Raw genomic sequence first — 15,854 nt, 5'->3', positions numbered from 1 at the left:
TCATCTCAAAATGGCAAAATTGTGTGTCCTAAGTTCTAGTGTTGATGGTTCAGTAAATGTGGGATCTTCAGAGTAGTGAGAGGAGGTGAGGCTTGAAGGGGGATTGGAAGAGCCACAGGATTGTGATAGAGAGGCTGGGGTAAAGTAAGGTGGGAGCTGATGCTGAAAGAAAGTCATTATTGGAGCATCCCTTATCCCATTTCCTTTGCCAGGCCTCAGGTAGGTCATTTGGCTTTCCTCTGCCCTCAAACAACTTTTCTCAGCTTAAAAATTGACTCTGGGCAGGAAACGGCTCTTAGGTAGTCATCAATTGCAACTCCCACTTTTCCCTGAACTATCAAAAAATTAAACCTGGTGATTTGTATCGGTAATGATGCAGCACATGCTGAATGTGTTGGTTCTTTTTTCAAGAGTTCTGATTAGATGGTTCTGTCCCAGAAACGGGTGCAATAGGCTATATGCTTCTTGTTACCTTGGAGAGGTGACACATAAGCTGTCTGAAGAGGAGGAGTGGGGAGACACATTTCCACTTGGAGGCTACTTCTGCTTAGGATCTTGTGCAGGTCAGGTGAACTGGTCATGCTGAATTGCCCATAGTGTTAAGTGCATTAATCAGGGGTAAATATAGGGTAGGGGAATGGGTCTGAATGGGTTACTCTTCAGAGGCTCAGTGTGGACTTGTTGGGGCGAAGGGCCTGTTACCATACTGAAGGGAATCTAATCTATATCTTAACCTCAACAGTGAACAGTATCCCTGCTTCACCAAGCTGATACTCATTGAAATTTAGACAACTGCTGCATTCTCCGTCCAAGCTGTCCATGAAGGACTGAAGGTGAACTGAAGGTGACCATTGACATGGACTTTCATGGCGTCTGGCTCTGCTTCGGCTGAAGTGAATGGTACCAGCACAACTTATCCAGTTGCTATTGACTGTTACATAAGGGAGGTCTCTGAGTCTCTGTATTCCAAGAGAGCTGAATGCATTTCGTTCTCTCTTGCCAGAAAGAAATTGAGAGGGGTCTGTGCACACTGTCATATTAGTGATATAGCCCCGTGGTGCCACTGACTGCATACAATTAGCATTGTGGTTGCTGTATGGGAATTCAAATATGTACCACCAGCCTGGAAGGCTCAACCACTTCCAAGTGCAGCTGTTTGAGACTCTGCTTAATGCATCTCACTGGCTCCATTCATCACACCTTCATTCTGTGTCAATCTGCTGTGCCATCTGTACTTGAGCTACTGTGATAAAATCAGAGGGTGGTTGCTAGGTGACAAGAGTATCTATTGACCACTTGGTACAAGGATGGCGGCATGCAAGCCATGCTGTCACAAAAGATGTGATCAAGCAGACACTTGGGATGGTTCTACTACATGGTCTGTACCAGAGGACCTGTACAATAATTCTCTGAGAGTATAATCATCGTGGTGTATTGCATACCTTCACCATTATGAAGGGATAGCTCTTACTAGGGATACTCTCTTACCATAGGGTGGCATGTGGCACAATGGTTAGCACTATTGCCTCACAGGGCAGGGGTTCAATTCCACCCTTGGATGTTTGTGGATGTAGTGCCAATCGAGTGGGGTTGATTTGTTCTGGATGGTTTCAAGCTTCTCAAGTAATGTTGGAACTGTACTCCTCCAGGCAAGTGGACAGGATCACATCATACTCCTGGCTCTTGCCTCATAAATGGCAGATGGGCTTTGGGAGTCAGGAGGAGAGTTACTTACTGCAGGTGAGTAATGCTCGCTTCTGATTTGCTCTTATAGTCACAGTATTTATGTGACTAGTCCAATTCAGTTTCTGGTCACCCCCAGGACATTGACAGTGGGGCATGCAATTGAACATCATTGGGTGTTGGCTAGAGTCTCTGTTGTTTGATATGGTCAATGCCTGGCTGTTGTGAATATTACTTGCCACTTGTCAGCCTAATGCTGGATATTGTTGATACATTGTTGCATTTGGACATGGACTGAGTATCCCACTGTCTGAGAGGGTGTGAATGGCGCTGAACAACATTTCCTTTAAGCTGCGTGATGTTCCACACATGGCAACTGGCATTGGCATGCTGCTTGTGGCATTAACTTCTGGTTCTGGAAGTTGTTGCCAGGGACGGAGCTCAGAGGCTGGTGCAGCCAGGCTGAAAATTAGAGGGAACACTGGCGCTGAACATTGTGGAGCCATTGGCAAATATCCACACTTCTGAACTTATGATGGATGTAATGTCAGTGATGAAGCAGCTGAAGATGCTTAGGCCCAGGACAGTTCGATGAGGAACTGCTGCAGAGATGTGCTGGAGATGGCTGACTCCTAACAATCACAACTATCTTTCTGTCTGCCCCAGGTGTGACTCCAACCACAGGAGAGTTTTTCCACTGATTCCAACTGATTTGCGAGGGTTCCCTGATGCCGCACTTGGTCAAATGCAGCCTTGATGTCAAGGGCTGTCACTCTCACCTCTCCTCTGGAATTCTGCTCTTTTGTCCACATTTGAACCAAGGGTGTAATGAGGTCAGGAGCTGAGTGGCACTGGCAAAACCCAAACTAGGTGTCACTGAGCGGGTTATTGCTATGGTGCTTCATAACACTGTTCATGATATGTTCCATCACTTTACTGATGCTCAAGAGTAGACTGAAGTAGTAATTGCTTGTGTTGAATTTGTCCTGCTTTCTGTGTACAGAACACAGACAATTTTCCACATTTTTGGGTAAGTTTTGACTTTCTAGATCTGTTTCAAATCTATTCCACTTAGCACGGTGATAGTCCCATATGACATGATAGCATGTCTCCTCAATGTGTTGGCATTGTCTTTTCTGGTACCTAGCTCAAGTTAAGGTGGTCCATCTGGTTTCATTCCTTTTCTGAGACTTTTTAGACATTGATATATCTAAATGGCATGTTTGGTCATTTCAGAGAGCAGAGAAGAGTTAACCATATTGCTGTGGTCTGGAGTTATATGTGGGCAAGATCAAATAAAGTTAAGTGATTTCCTTCCCTAAATGCATTAGTGAACCAATGAGTTTTTTACAATAATCAACAGTGGTTACATGATCATCATTACACTGCTAATTCCAGATTATTGTTTTAATGAACTGAAATGGGATTCCAACCCCAATCCTAGAACATTACCTGGGTTTCTGGATTACTGATCTCGTGATAATAGCACTGTACTTTTGTCTCTCTGCTAGCTGTGAAAAATCACCAAACTGTTTCAGGATTAACCTGTAGAAATTAAGCAACAACAAACCTAAAAGTAGTTATCATCCTTTCAGCCCTGTTGATTTGCCCTTTCTACTGCTAACTGTATATTCAACCCTGTGAGGTTCAGAGATTATCTTAGTTGGTGCATTTGGAGTGGGGTTCTTGTGGTGCAAGGGCAGAATCTTCACCTCTGAGCCTGGAGGTCTGGGGTCAAGTCCCACCACCTCCAGAAGTAAGTAATAACATCTCTGAACAGGTTGATTGGAAAGCATCCAGTTGATACATTTGGATGGAAAATGGCTGTGCTGCCTTCAAATCCATGTCAAAAGTGCAGGTTGGTACAACAAGCCTCCCAACTGGCACAGCGCTGTGCACATTCTCTGTGCCCACAAAAGAGCCTGTGTCAAAATGGAACTCAATGCCATCAGATCAAAAGAATGAGCATAAGCACTGTTATTTTAGACTCAAAAGGACACCCATACTGTTATAAACATAGATGCCAATCGCCATACTTTGTGGCCTGTAAATCATTCAGTGCAAGCAAGCTATCTTCCAGCATCTCATGGCCCTACAACTGCCAACCACCTTCAGGGGACAGATGTATGAAACTTTGAATGCCTCTGTTTTTAGCTCATCTTGTTCAATATTCCCTTCAACAAAAACATGATTCAAATCCCTGCTGAACTCCCATTTTAAAGTTCCTTTGGTTTTCAAAGATAAGTAAGCCTACAACTGCTTTCTTCTTATGGGGTATGTTGTCAAATTGTAATACTTCTGTGTGACAAATCTTCCTTTGCAGTGTGATGCACGCAATCACATTGTAAGCTTATGGATTAGTGGAAACATCAGGATTTTATAAGCAGTTTTCCTGATGATCATAGAATATGCTATCCTTGTATTTCTGATAGGAATTTATCAAAAATACAATTTGTAGGAGGTATATATGTTGTGAAAGCTACACTCAAAAGTCAATGAGGGAAAACAAATAAACAATACTGTGTTCTTAAACTGTCACTTTCCAAGTGGGTCCAACCTGACAGTGAACATTCTACCCAACATCTGTTAAAATGGATTTAACAACAACAAGAAATTCGCTTATTCTTGAAGTCAAACAATCAGTTAAAATGCATTAGGTTTTCCCTCATACCCTCTAAAATAATTCACTCTTGCTCAGGTAATGTTCGAGGGTTAACAGTGGCCCTACGTTTCCTTATGTAAGTGGCAATCCATAATGAATAAACTTAAACATGAATGATGAATAGTTTAGTCAACTGCTGAGGGCATCACATCCAAATCCAATCCTGTATATACCTGACACTAACTACTGGCATTTTCCAACAGAATTAGTGATCAATTCATCAGCAGAAGGTTCATAGCTGATTTGTCCTCTTTAATCTTGGACCAACGTAGTGAATTGCATTATTCAAATGACTTTGTATGCTGATCAGCTAATATACTATTTACCATAGGTCTATAGGTCTGACTGGTTCAGTATTGCACCATTTGTTTATGCATGAAGCTATCAGTAAGTTTTAACAATTTGTCTGTCAGGGATTGAGCCTGGGATGTTCTGATCTACACGACTCAGTATCATAGTGGTACGTTACCTTTTGCTCACTCAGCCACATAAGCTGTAGAAAACTGTTTTCCTTCTTAATATTTATACCATAATATATATTATAACTTTCCATTTCCTTTCCAAAAATTACCATATTTTAAGTTTATTCAATGGGAAACATGATCAAGAGTATTTCTGCTACAAATATTAAAGAAGATTAAATTGCAAACAGCTAATATTCCATTTCAGCTAGCCTACGTTACCCCCTATAACTTCAATGAAATGCAGCTAGTTTTATGTTCAATTGAATTCTTAGCTATATTTGATAACTGCTTAACTAAAGGTCATCCTTTTCCGAGGGTGTACCCTTTAAAAACACAAATAGGCCCTGTCCTAACAATATTCAATCAAGCACATAAGGCTAAAATTTATCTGCCAATGCTCACACTAATCAGCATAATTTGCAACATATTTCACTGGGTGCCCTCTACTTGTTTGCATGTACTGAAAATGTATTCAGAATTAGTGACAGTGCGTATGTCTGTATTCTTCGTGTCATAATCAGTAATGATGGGGGGAGGGGGTGGTGCAAAATGATAAGCTGTATTACAGAGACTCAACATTTCAACAGCTTCAAAACTCTTCTATCAGTGTTAATAAATGATTCTGTACTCCATTATACTGTGGTTACATTCAACTGTGATCTTTGCAGATCCCAGCATTGTTACAAACAAGGCCTGAGCCTGCGGAACGAGCTGGGAACAGGAGATGGGAAATTAGAACAGGTATAAAAATCTCAACCTGCCCTCCCCAATACTCAGTACAAGAGTTTTGACCTAGATGCTCACTGGTCTAAGATACTTTTGTCATTAATCAAATTAAGTAAAATTGTTTTGGTAAATGTAAACCAGAAAGGCCAAACTATGGAAATCTGTATCTTTCAATATTTGAATTTACTCTTATGTGTGGAATTACTTATAAATTAACTTTTGGTATTAATGCATGTTAACACATGCATGTCATCTTCCAGGTTGACCCCTTTTCTCCCCCCTTTTGATGGAGTTAAATCACCACTGTATATTAATTGAGGACTAATTAGCTGTTGGTCTTTAATAAACCTGCAATAGACAGACATCTGTAAGTGGAATTCATTTCACTGTGTATCTTCTCTATTATGTGCATTTTCAATGTTATTACTGACATTTTAAGAAACAGGCCCATGATGATATGATAACAGGCTAGGTATTGACGAAAAGCTCCAAGCTTGTTCAAACCATTCTTTGACTTTAGCGGTGAGTCAGATCGATCAGCTCAGCATTATGTCATTCATTGTTTATTTGATTTAGTCATAGCGAACAGTGTTTTCAGCAATTTTCTAACACAGTCCTGTTGGTTTCTTATTCAATTTACTAATGGGATGCTGAAAACTGTAATACTTCTTGTTGAATGCTTGCATTGACACATTTTTTCTGCAAAACATCGAGTGATTATTTAAAGCTGTGTGTCATCCTTTGTGTCCTGTCCACCCCCACTATTGTTACAGACACTGATCTTGAGACTGGGCTTACTGTTTGGGACATAAGCCAAAGGATCAGGCCGGATCAGGTAGCTGCAGGCAGAAAATAAAAATAAGAAGATTAATTGAAAAAGGGACAAGGAACAAAACAGATTAGGAATAAAATGATTGAGAAAAATATTCAAACAGGAAGAAAGCTATCAAATTTGAACTACTTGGTTTATATCAAGTAGAAGTTAAATATTGCTTTAATATTTCCTGTTCATACACAAACTAATTCTAGTGTTTATTAATAATGCACACCTCCTTATTCATGATGCCTAATTATATGAAACAATATACTGAGAACTTCATTTGATCTGCATTAAAATTAACCAAACTTTGTGAGACAATGTTTTATGGAACATTATAATCCATGGTAACGAGAAGACAAAACTGACTTTAATTCCTTTCTTTCATGTAAAAGTATGAATTTGATGAAGTTATATCATGTTTAACTCTTAGGATAAGCTCTTCATTAGATTCTGAAAAAATCCAAAGAAGTCATTAATAAATTTGTTCAAGTGACTTTGCAATCATTTCTCAAAGCTCAAAGAATTCAATTTCCGAATTCTAGCATTTCAAAAGGCCATTTTCAAAATAAATTTTGTAATTCGTTGCCTTAATTATTGGATTAAAAAGTGTTCTGTGAATACCAAAATCTTTAACTGAACTCAGATTCCAATAAGGTCAGAGAATGGGAATGTCCTGAGGTAAATTGGAGTCAAGGATTGACAGGCAATACTGTGACGGAACAATTGGTTGTCTTTTTAAAAAAAGAGATAGTTTGAGCAGATAGTTTGAGGTGGCAAGGTGGCACAGTGGTTAGCACTGCTGCCTCACAGCGCCAGAGACCCGGGTTCAATTCCCACCTCGGGCAACTGTCTGTGTGGAGTTTGCACATTCTCCCCATGTCTGCGTGGGTTTCCTCCGGGTGTTCCGATTTCCTCCCACAGTAAGTAATCTAATCTGTAATCTAATCAAGGTATATTCTGACAAGGGAGAAAGAAAGCGTGACCCTGGATAATGAAAGCGATAGAGAGATGAAGCAGAAAAAGGGAGGTACATGATAGCTATCAGGTTAATAATGCAAGCAAGAACCAGACTGAATATAGAAAATTCAAAAGAGAAATAGAAGCTAACATTGGACAAAGAGATAATATAAAAGGAAATCCAGAAGTCTTGTATAGGCACATAAATAATCAAAATGATATGTTAAATGAGCACTTTTCATTTGACTTTCCAAAAAAAATTCTGCCAAAGTATAATAATTGAGATACTGGATTGACTTGATTAAAAGATATCAGACAAGCTAGAGTACTTAAATTTGATACCGAGTCGGATGCATCCAGTGTACTGAGAGAAGTAAGGTATATATACTGATTATGGTCAGTATTGCTGTAATTTCAATATGGGGGATAATGACAGCAAAAAATTGCAAATGTCACACCCTTGTTCAAAAAAGGGTGCCAGAATAAACACAGTAGCTACACATGAGCCTGTTTCAACGCCATGGGAAAACATCTCTCAGTAATGATAATCTACAAAATGATCATTGCATGGACAAATCTAAATTAAGAAAGAAAAGTAGCATGGATTTGTATTAAATTGTATTTACTTAACTTGATCGACATTTTTAAGAGATAAAAGTTAGGGTTGACGTGGACTTCCAAAAGTCAAGAGTGTGGTACTGGAAAAACACAGCAGGTCAGGCAGCATCCGAGGAACAGGAGAATCGATGTTTCGGCATAAGCCCTTCATCAGGAATTTTGCCCGAAACGTTGATTCTCCTGTTCCTCAGATGCTGCCTGACCTGCTGTGTTTTTCCAGCACCACACTCTCGACTCTGATACTCCAGCATCTGCAATCCTCACTTTCTCCTAGTGGACTTCCAAAAGGCATTTGACAAAATGCCATATAATCGGCTTGCCAATAAAATTGAAATCCATGTAACAGGTGGAACAGGGCAGTATGGATACGAAGTTGGACAAGTGACAGGTAACTGAGAGTGAGAGTGAGAAGCTTTCGGACTGGAGTACATATATAACAGGATTTCTGAGCATTTAGCATTAGTGAGTTTTTTTTCAAAAACTGCCAATGAGCTGGGTGCACAGGGCACAGTTATAAACAGGAGGTAACTTGGGAGACATAGGGCTGAATTTTCTCATTTTCCAATTGTGCGACTTCAGGAACTTCCATGCACATGTCTCGTTGTTAGCGCACCTTGGATTTACTTCTGCTGCCCACCTCATTAATTATCCATCTGAACTCCGCAGTGCCCATCCCATTCTATCACACGGCAACAGAGATGGACATGCTCGCCATTTCTGACAAATTCTGCCACCCACCCTATGGGCACTGTGTTTAAACCCAGCTGCATGCCAATTCAAATGCTACAAGTCACGAACTGGCTTTCACACAGCGGTGCTTGGCCATTACGGCAGAGGATATGTCTCAGCAAGAGAAGCTAGCAATCTGCTTCATCATCAAGGATGTGGAGGTGCTGGTGGACAAGTCGGTGAGGAGGAGGCCCAGTCCATCCCCCTTCCTGGAGATCACCACCAAATCCAGACTAAATCCCGTTTCTTCGACTGAATGAAAGCCCAGCAGTGTTGAAGGAAGTCAACAACCTTCCACACTCCTTGAGGGTTAGTGCCAACATTTTCTCTCTGCTTCCTCTTACATTAACTCTGCATCTACACCATAATATCACCAAAGATAATGGTGTATCACTTTCACCATTGCATGCAGCATGTCCATTCAATGGCTCTTACCCCTCGCACCTTCCTAAATTACTACCACATCCTGCCCTCTGTGCTTTCTACTCATTCCCTGAGGACACCTACCATCTTTCCTGTTTGGGTGTCACCACAAACTGCTCTTCCAGCCACTTTCATCTCAACCAATTCTTCTTCATTACAGGAGCAAATGTCTCATAACCGGGTCAAGAAGGCCAAGATGAGCAGCAGAAATTTGGCTCCTCACCCCCTCATGGGCAGAGGATCCTCAAGATGGCTGGAAAGGATCAAGACTGATCACGTCAGGTGCCCAGACAACACAGAAAGCTTCATTGTGCTGCTCTCCCGCTACCATTATTGTTAATGAGCTCTTAACATGTTCCAGCTTCTACCACCATTAAACAACTAGTGGCCTCTCTTCTCTTACACAGATACCATGGCACCCCCACAACCTCTGCCAGTCCTCCGGCTCTTCCTCCACCTCTCAGGAGGAAGTGACAGATCCTTTGGAACATGCATTGACAAGGCTGTCTCCTCCACCTTCCAGCAGCTCAGATACTGACACCTTGTTGGTACAGTGCCCAGATTGGGAGCTCAACCTGGTCAGCCATAGGTCGCTGGCACTCAGAGGACTACTGGAGACCTGCTCATGCACCAGGACTGAAGATAATCCCTGGGTGTCAGTCCATTAATAACTTGTTTTAAAAAGCACTGCCACACAACCAGCAGGCTGGTCTATCAGAGACAGGCAGCAAAACAGGTCAAACGTTGGAGGAGTCCACTGGCATTATTAGTGTTGTGCTGGTTCTAAGACGTGGATGTCTGGCTGTCTCTGTGGACAGGTCGGCAGCTTCCACTGAAAACGGGGTTCAGCAGAACCCTCAGTGGAAATGCACACTGAGCTGCTCTCCATTACATTTAGTTCTGCATCAGGAGCCAAGTGAGAGGAGGAGGAGAGACATCAACCTCAGTCCAGGTGTTCCTGCCTCTCAAGAAAGTAGATGGTGCCAGTAGGCACCCACACAGAGCAGGAAATACTTACTGAAACTCTTCAGAATGTTTCTGTCAGGGTGATCTGAGGTACCAGACCCCTCCACCTCCTCCTGGCATACAATCCCCAACCCTGCAGAAGTTGCAGCTGAGTAGAATGAGCCTAAATCTGGGCAGGATACTCTAAAGTACGGCTAGTCCCTCTAGCTATAAAGTTCCTGGTGTCAGCAGCCCAAATCTTCCACTGCAGAGCAAGTCCCCTCCACCTTTGCCTTGGACCACAGTTCTGCACCTGGATATAGGAGGAGGTCACATAGGTAGGACGGACAGCAGATCATTGCAAAGACCTATATACGCACTTTCAATCGGCACATCAGATTGACTGCCATTTTAGCGGTACACACTATTAGGTGGCTACCATGTTAGAGTAAAGGAAGCTCTTCACACAATCCAAGAAGGAAGGAAGTCATAATGGCAAGGCACTCCTTGTCTCTGAGAAGCATCTTGGGAAGTAGCAGATGGGTTGGCTCTTTCAACCCTTGTGTTCATAAATGCAGTGGCAACATCACTGAACTTGCAATACAAAATCCCAGATTGTGTTCTGGGGATATGGGTTTGAATTCTATCCACAGCAGGTGATAACATCTAAACCTGTAATAAGAAGCTAGCCTAACAGTGACTATGCACCCACAAGTGATTGCTATAAAATCCACTAGTGCCCTCCAGAGAATGAAATCTGCCATTATTACCTAGACTGGCCGACATGTGACCCCAGACCCATTGTAATGTGGTTAACTCTGGGCACTCAGGGATAGGTAATAAATTTTAGCCTAGTCAGAGGTGTTATAAAAATTTTTTAAGAAAAATCAAGATGGGTCTGGACAGAATAGATGGGAAGAAACATTTCTCATCGGTGGAAGGGTCAAGAACCAAAAGTGCAAAGATTTAAGGTGGACATGGGGAAAAGTCTTTTGGTACAGCCAGTAGTTAGAATCTGGAATGCACTGCCTGAGCATGGAGTGGAGGCAGATTCAATTGTAGATTTCAAAAAGGAATTTGATATTAAAAGGAAAAGAAAATGCAGTGGCAGGGTTGACTGGGCAGGGTGAGAGGGACGAGTAAAATAACACTTAGCTTAATAATCCAAATAATGCCCTTCTGTGCTGTAAATATTCGATGATTCCAGAAGAGATGAACTTTCAAACTATTGTGTGCTGGATGATTTGTCTGGAGTGTGAACTGGACCAGACAATAAGTCAGAATTTGTCGCCTGACACCAGAACATAAAATCTCCAAACTGCTTTTAACTTTCCATTCAGAGTTGCTTGGCTGGAAACTGTTGGTATATTGTCTAATATCCTAAAACAAAATAAATGACTTACTAAATAAATAACTTACACAACATCATTCAGTTCCAGTCTCATATCTGGTGATGGATTGATGAGAATATATGACAGCGTGTTCTGGTGATCATTCATTTCATCTGAAACAAAGTAAGGACATTGTGAGTGACCTGTGCTGGTCAAGGAAAGCAATTCCCTTGCAACCTTACCTGCACACTATACCCGTTCCCCTCTGCCAACAACACAGGCAAAAGGAGAAGAGATATGATATGTGCAAGTATCATGACCTCCAAATTCCCCTCTAAGTCAAACAAGCATCCTGAACGTGGCACATATTAGTGTCTTTCAACGTCACTGGGCCATTATAAAGGAATTCTTTACCTTTCCAAGCCATCACCACAAGGTTCAAAAGAATCAAACAGAAACAATGTATGATAAATGTGGCCTTATGAACACTGTGCCTATCGCAGTAACAAAAAAGACAATAGCAAGTTGCTCCCAAGGTATTTTCTTTTAAGAGTAAACATACATCACTACAGGAAACTTTAAAAACAATTTAACATTATTCTGTAGCAGTTACACATTAAGAAAAATGGGGACAACAGATTAAAAATACTTCATTTTTTTAACTGATGTGTAACAGCTGAAGTATTTTTATATATATATGAGGAACATGTTATACACTTAAAATTAAAATAAATCCAGAGGAAATCAGATTCTGTATTATATATCAAGACACTGAGGTGTTCATTACTGAACTACATTGCAAAAACATTGAGATTTTTAGTACAGCAGCTTTTAAAGTTCCAAAACAAGTTTAGAATTGAAGGTTTTTGTTCTATTACCCTGATAAAAAGGCTATGTAGAGTGGAACATGTTGTCATAACCACCGCAATTCATTACAAAAGTTACCATCTTCTGGGTTGCCTTTGACATCCAATCTATTGACAGCAAAATTTGTTGCAACCTTTCGTTCAACCTTTTCTATTGCTTTGTGTTATTTAATACATTCGCAAGCGATTCCCTAAATCCCACTTAATACATTCCCAGCATCCTCCTCAGCAAAGGTCAAGCTATCATCTGCCTCTGAGCAAAGAAGCTTCTGAATGAAACGCCCCCTGCTGTAGGCCCTCTGCAAAAAATACGCACGAACTGTGTGAACAATGCTGCTCCTCTGCTGTCTCTGCAACATAAGCTTTGTTACCTCAGTCAAACCGGCACATTCCATCAGAAGAATTAATCTTGGTGTTCAGATGAAAGTAAGTGATACAAGTTGTTCCACTTCAAAGTACATCAGATAAAAGCAAGTTAAATTCATACAAAAATTTTATATTTTAATGTCAACAAGATTTCACTTCTGCTATGAGAATGCTGAGCATTTACAAGCACATTGTTAACCTGCTGCAGTACACCACAGTAATTTGCAAAACACCTTAGCACTTGCAAAGGCCATGAAAGGTTTTAAATAAGTTTGTGTGCTTTCCTTTGCTTTGTTTTCTTAGTTGATACTGTTTTTGTGACTTTCAGTTAAACATGTGTCACAGGATATACAGATGCTATAATTAAGAAGATACAGTCAATGTGAAGGTTACATTAAAATCATTGGAAAGAGTTATAGAATTGTACAGCAAGGAAACAAAACCTTTGGTCTAATTCGTCCATGCCAACTAGTTATCCTAACCTAATCCAGTCCCATTTGCCAACACTTGGCCCATATCCCTGTAAATCCTTCCTATTCATATACCCATGCAGATGTCTTTCAAATGTTGTAATTGTACCAGCCTCCACCACTTCCTCTAGCAGCTCATTACATACACGCACCATCCTCTGCTTGAGAAAGTTGCCACTTAGGTCACTTTTACATCTTTCCCATCTCACCCTAAACCTAGGTCCTCTAGTCCTGGACTGCCCCACCCCAGGAAAAAGACCTTGTCTCTTTATCCTATCCATGCCCCTCATGATTTTGTAAACCTCTATAAGGTCACCCCTCAAGCCTCCGATGCTCCAGGGAAACAGCCCCAGCCTATTCAGCCTCTCCCTATTGCTCAAACCCTCCATTTTGAGTGCGAGCAGCAGCTGAGTTTAAACAAACCCAGAAGGCTACTGCTAAGGTAAGACAGTTTGTTTTAAAATTACTTACCGGTAGCGGGCAGCGGTTTTTTTTTTCTCTTCACAGAAAGAGCGGGAGCAGCAGGGGGAAGTGACGACGACCAGAGGGGCAGCCGGAAGCTGGTGTAGCGTAAGCTTACCTGGGTAGGTTTTTTTTTCCTATAATTGCGCGCAGGAGAGGAACCCGAAGCACGACAGAGGTAGTGCCTCCCATCCGCCCTCCTCCTCTAACCTAATAATAAGACCCGTTGAGGTAAGTAGGTAAGTGCTGCATTTTGCTTGTTCTATTCTTTAGACCTAGTTTTTTTAAAAAATGTTACTTTCAGAGGGATGGCAGTGAAGGCAGTGCAATGTTCCTCTTGCAACATGTTTGAGGTGAGGGATGCCATGGTCGTCCCTGCTGATTACACTTGCAGGAAGTGCACCCATCTCCAACTCCTCCAAGACCGTGTTAGGGAACTGGAGCTGGAGTTGGATGAACTTAGGATCATTCGGGAGGCAAAGGGGGTCATAGATCGGAGCTTTAGGAAAGTAGTAACTCCAAAGATTGCAGACAGATGGGTGACAGTGAAGGGGACTGGGAGGAAGCAGCCAGGGCAGGGATCCCCTGCGGCCGTTCCCCTCAAGAACAAGTATACCGTGGGGGGACGACTTACCAGGGGTAAGTAATGGGGCTCAGGCCTCTGGCACGGAGCTTGTCCCGTTGCTCAGAAGGGAAGGGTGGAGAAGAGCAGAGCAATAGTTATTGGGGACTTGATAGTTCGGGGCACAGATAGGCGGTTCTGTGGGGGCGAGAGAGACTCACGTTTGGTATGTTGCCTCCCAGGTGCAAGGGTACGTAATGTCTCTGATCGTGTTTTCCGGGTCCTTAAGGGGGAGGGGGAGCAGCCCAAAGTCATGGTCCACATTGGCACCAACGACATAGGTAGGAGGAGCGCTGACGATGTTAGGCAGGCTTTCAGGGAGCTAGGTTGGAAGCTCAGAGTGAGAACGAACAGAGTTGTTGTCTCTGGTTTGTTACCCATGCCACGTGATAGAGAGTCGAGGAATAGGGAGAGAGAACAATTAAATGCGTGGCTACAGGGATGGTGCAAGAGGGAGGGATTCCGGTATTTGGATAACTGGGGTCCTTTCTGGGGAAGGTGGGACCTCTATAAACAGGATGGACTGCACCTGAACCTGAGGGGCACCAGTATCCTTGGCGGGAGGTTTGCTAGTGCTCTTGGGGGGGGTTTAAACTAACTCTGCAGGGGCATGGGAACCCAGACTGTAGCTTCAGGGTGCAGGACCTGGAGTGTAGGGAGGTTAGGAACATGGCATCAATTTCAAAGGAGGGTGCCTGTAAACAGGAAAGTGGTTTGAAGTGTGTATACTTCAATGCAAGAAGTATACGAAATAAGGTAGGAGAACTTGCAGCGTGGGTTGGTACCTGAGACTTCGATGTTGTGGCTATTACGGAGACATGGGTAGAACAGGGACAGGATTGGCTGTTGCAGGTCCCAGGGTTTAAATGTTTTAGTAGGGTCAGAGGGGGGGGTAAAAGAGGGGGAGGTGTGGCATTGCTTGTCAAAGATAGTATTACAGCTGTGGAAAGGACGATGATGAAGACTCGCCAACTGAGGTAGTTTGGGCTGAGGTTAGGAATAGGAAAGGTGAGCTCACCCAGTTAGGAGTTTTTTACAGGCCTCCTAACAGTCCTAGAAACGTAGAAGAAAGGATTGCGAGGATGATTCAAGAGAAGAGTGAAAGTAATAGGGTGGTTGCTATGGGGGACTTTAACTTTCCTGATATTGATTGGGAAAGATTTGGCTCAAGTTTGTTAGATGGGTCAGTGTTTGTCCAATGTGTGCAGGAGAGTTTCCTGACACAATATGTAGACAGGCCAACAAGAGGTGAGGCCATACTGGATTTGGTTCTGGGTAACGAACCAGGCCAGGTGTTAGAATTAGAGGTAGGTGAGCACTTTGGGGACAGTGACCACAATTCGGAGACTTTCACTCTAGTGATGGAGAGGGATAAGTGTGCACTACAGGACAAGAGTTATAGCTGGGGTCAGGGAAATTATGATGCGGTGAGGCATGACTTAGGATGTGTGGCCTGGAAAAGTAAGCTTCAAGGCAAGGGTGTAATTGATACGTGGAGCTTGTTCAAGGAGCAACTATTGAGTGTCCTTGATAATTATGTACCTGTCAGGCAGGAAGGAAAGGGTCGTGCGAGGGAGCCGTGGTTTAATAAGGAATTGGAATCCCTTGTTAAATAGAAGAGGGCGGCCTATCTCAAGATGAGACGTGAAGGTTCAATTGGGGCGATTGAGAGTTATAGGGTAGCCAGGAAGGACCTGAAGAGAGAGCAAA

The 15,854-nt window shown here is 42.4% G+C and overlaps 1 protein-coding gene across 2 annotated transcripts in view; it reads right to left on the bottom strand.

Annotated features, from left to right (window-relative positions):
* Positions 1 to 1,590: 1,590 nt before the first annotated feature.
* kcnt2 (potassium channel, subfamily T, member 2) overlaps positions 1,591 to 15,854 on the bottom strand; it is a 689,705-nt gene continuing 675,441 nt past the window's right edge. For both annotated transcript variants that reach the window (XM_043699803.1, XM_043699804.1), the window contains 2 exons: positions 11,447 to 11,531; positions 1,591 to 6,374 (listed from right to left, as the gene is read on the bottom strand). In XM_043699803.1, coding sequence (XP_043555738.1) covers positions 6,257 to 6,374; positions 11,447 to 11,531 — 203 coding nt within the window. In that variant the 3' untranslated portion in view covers positions 1,591 to 6,256. The remainder of the gene's footprint in view (positions 6,375 to 11,446; positions 11,532 to 15,854) is intronic.

Source organism: Chiloscyllium plagiosum, chromosome 11, assembly GCF_004010195.1.
Source record: "Chiloscyllium plagiosum isolate BGI_BamShark_2017 chromosome 11, ASM401019v2, whole genome shotgun sequence".
Lineage (NCBI taxonomy): Eukaryota > Metazoa > Chordata > Chondrichthyes > Orectolobiformes > Hemiscylliidae > Chiloscyllium > Chiloscyllium plagiosum.
This window is presented reverse-complemented; position numbering and strand designations above follow the sequence as displayed.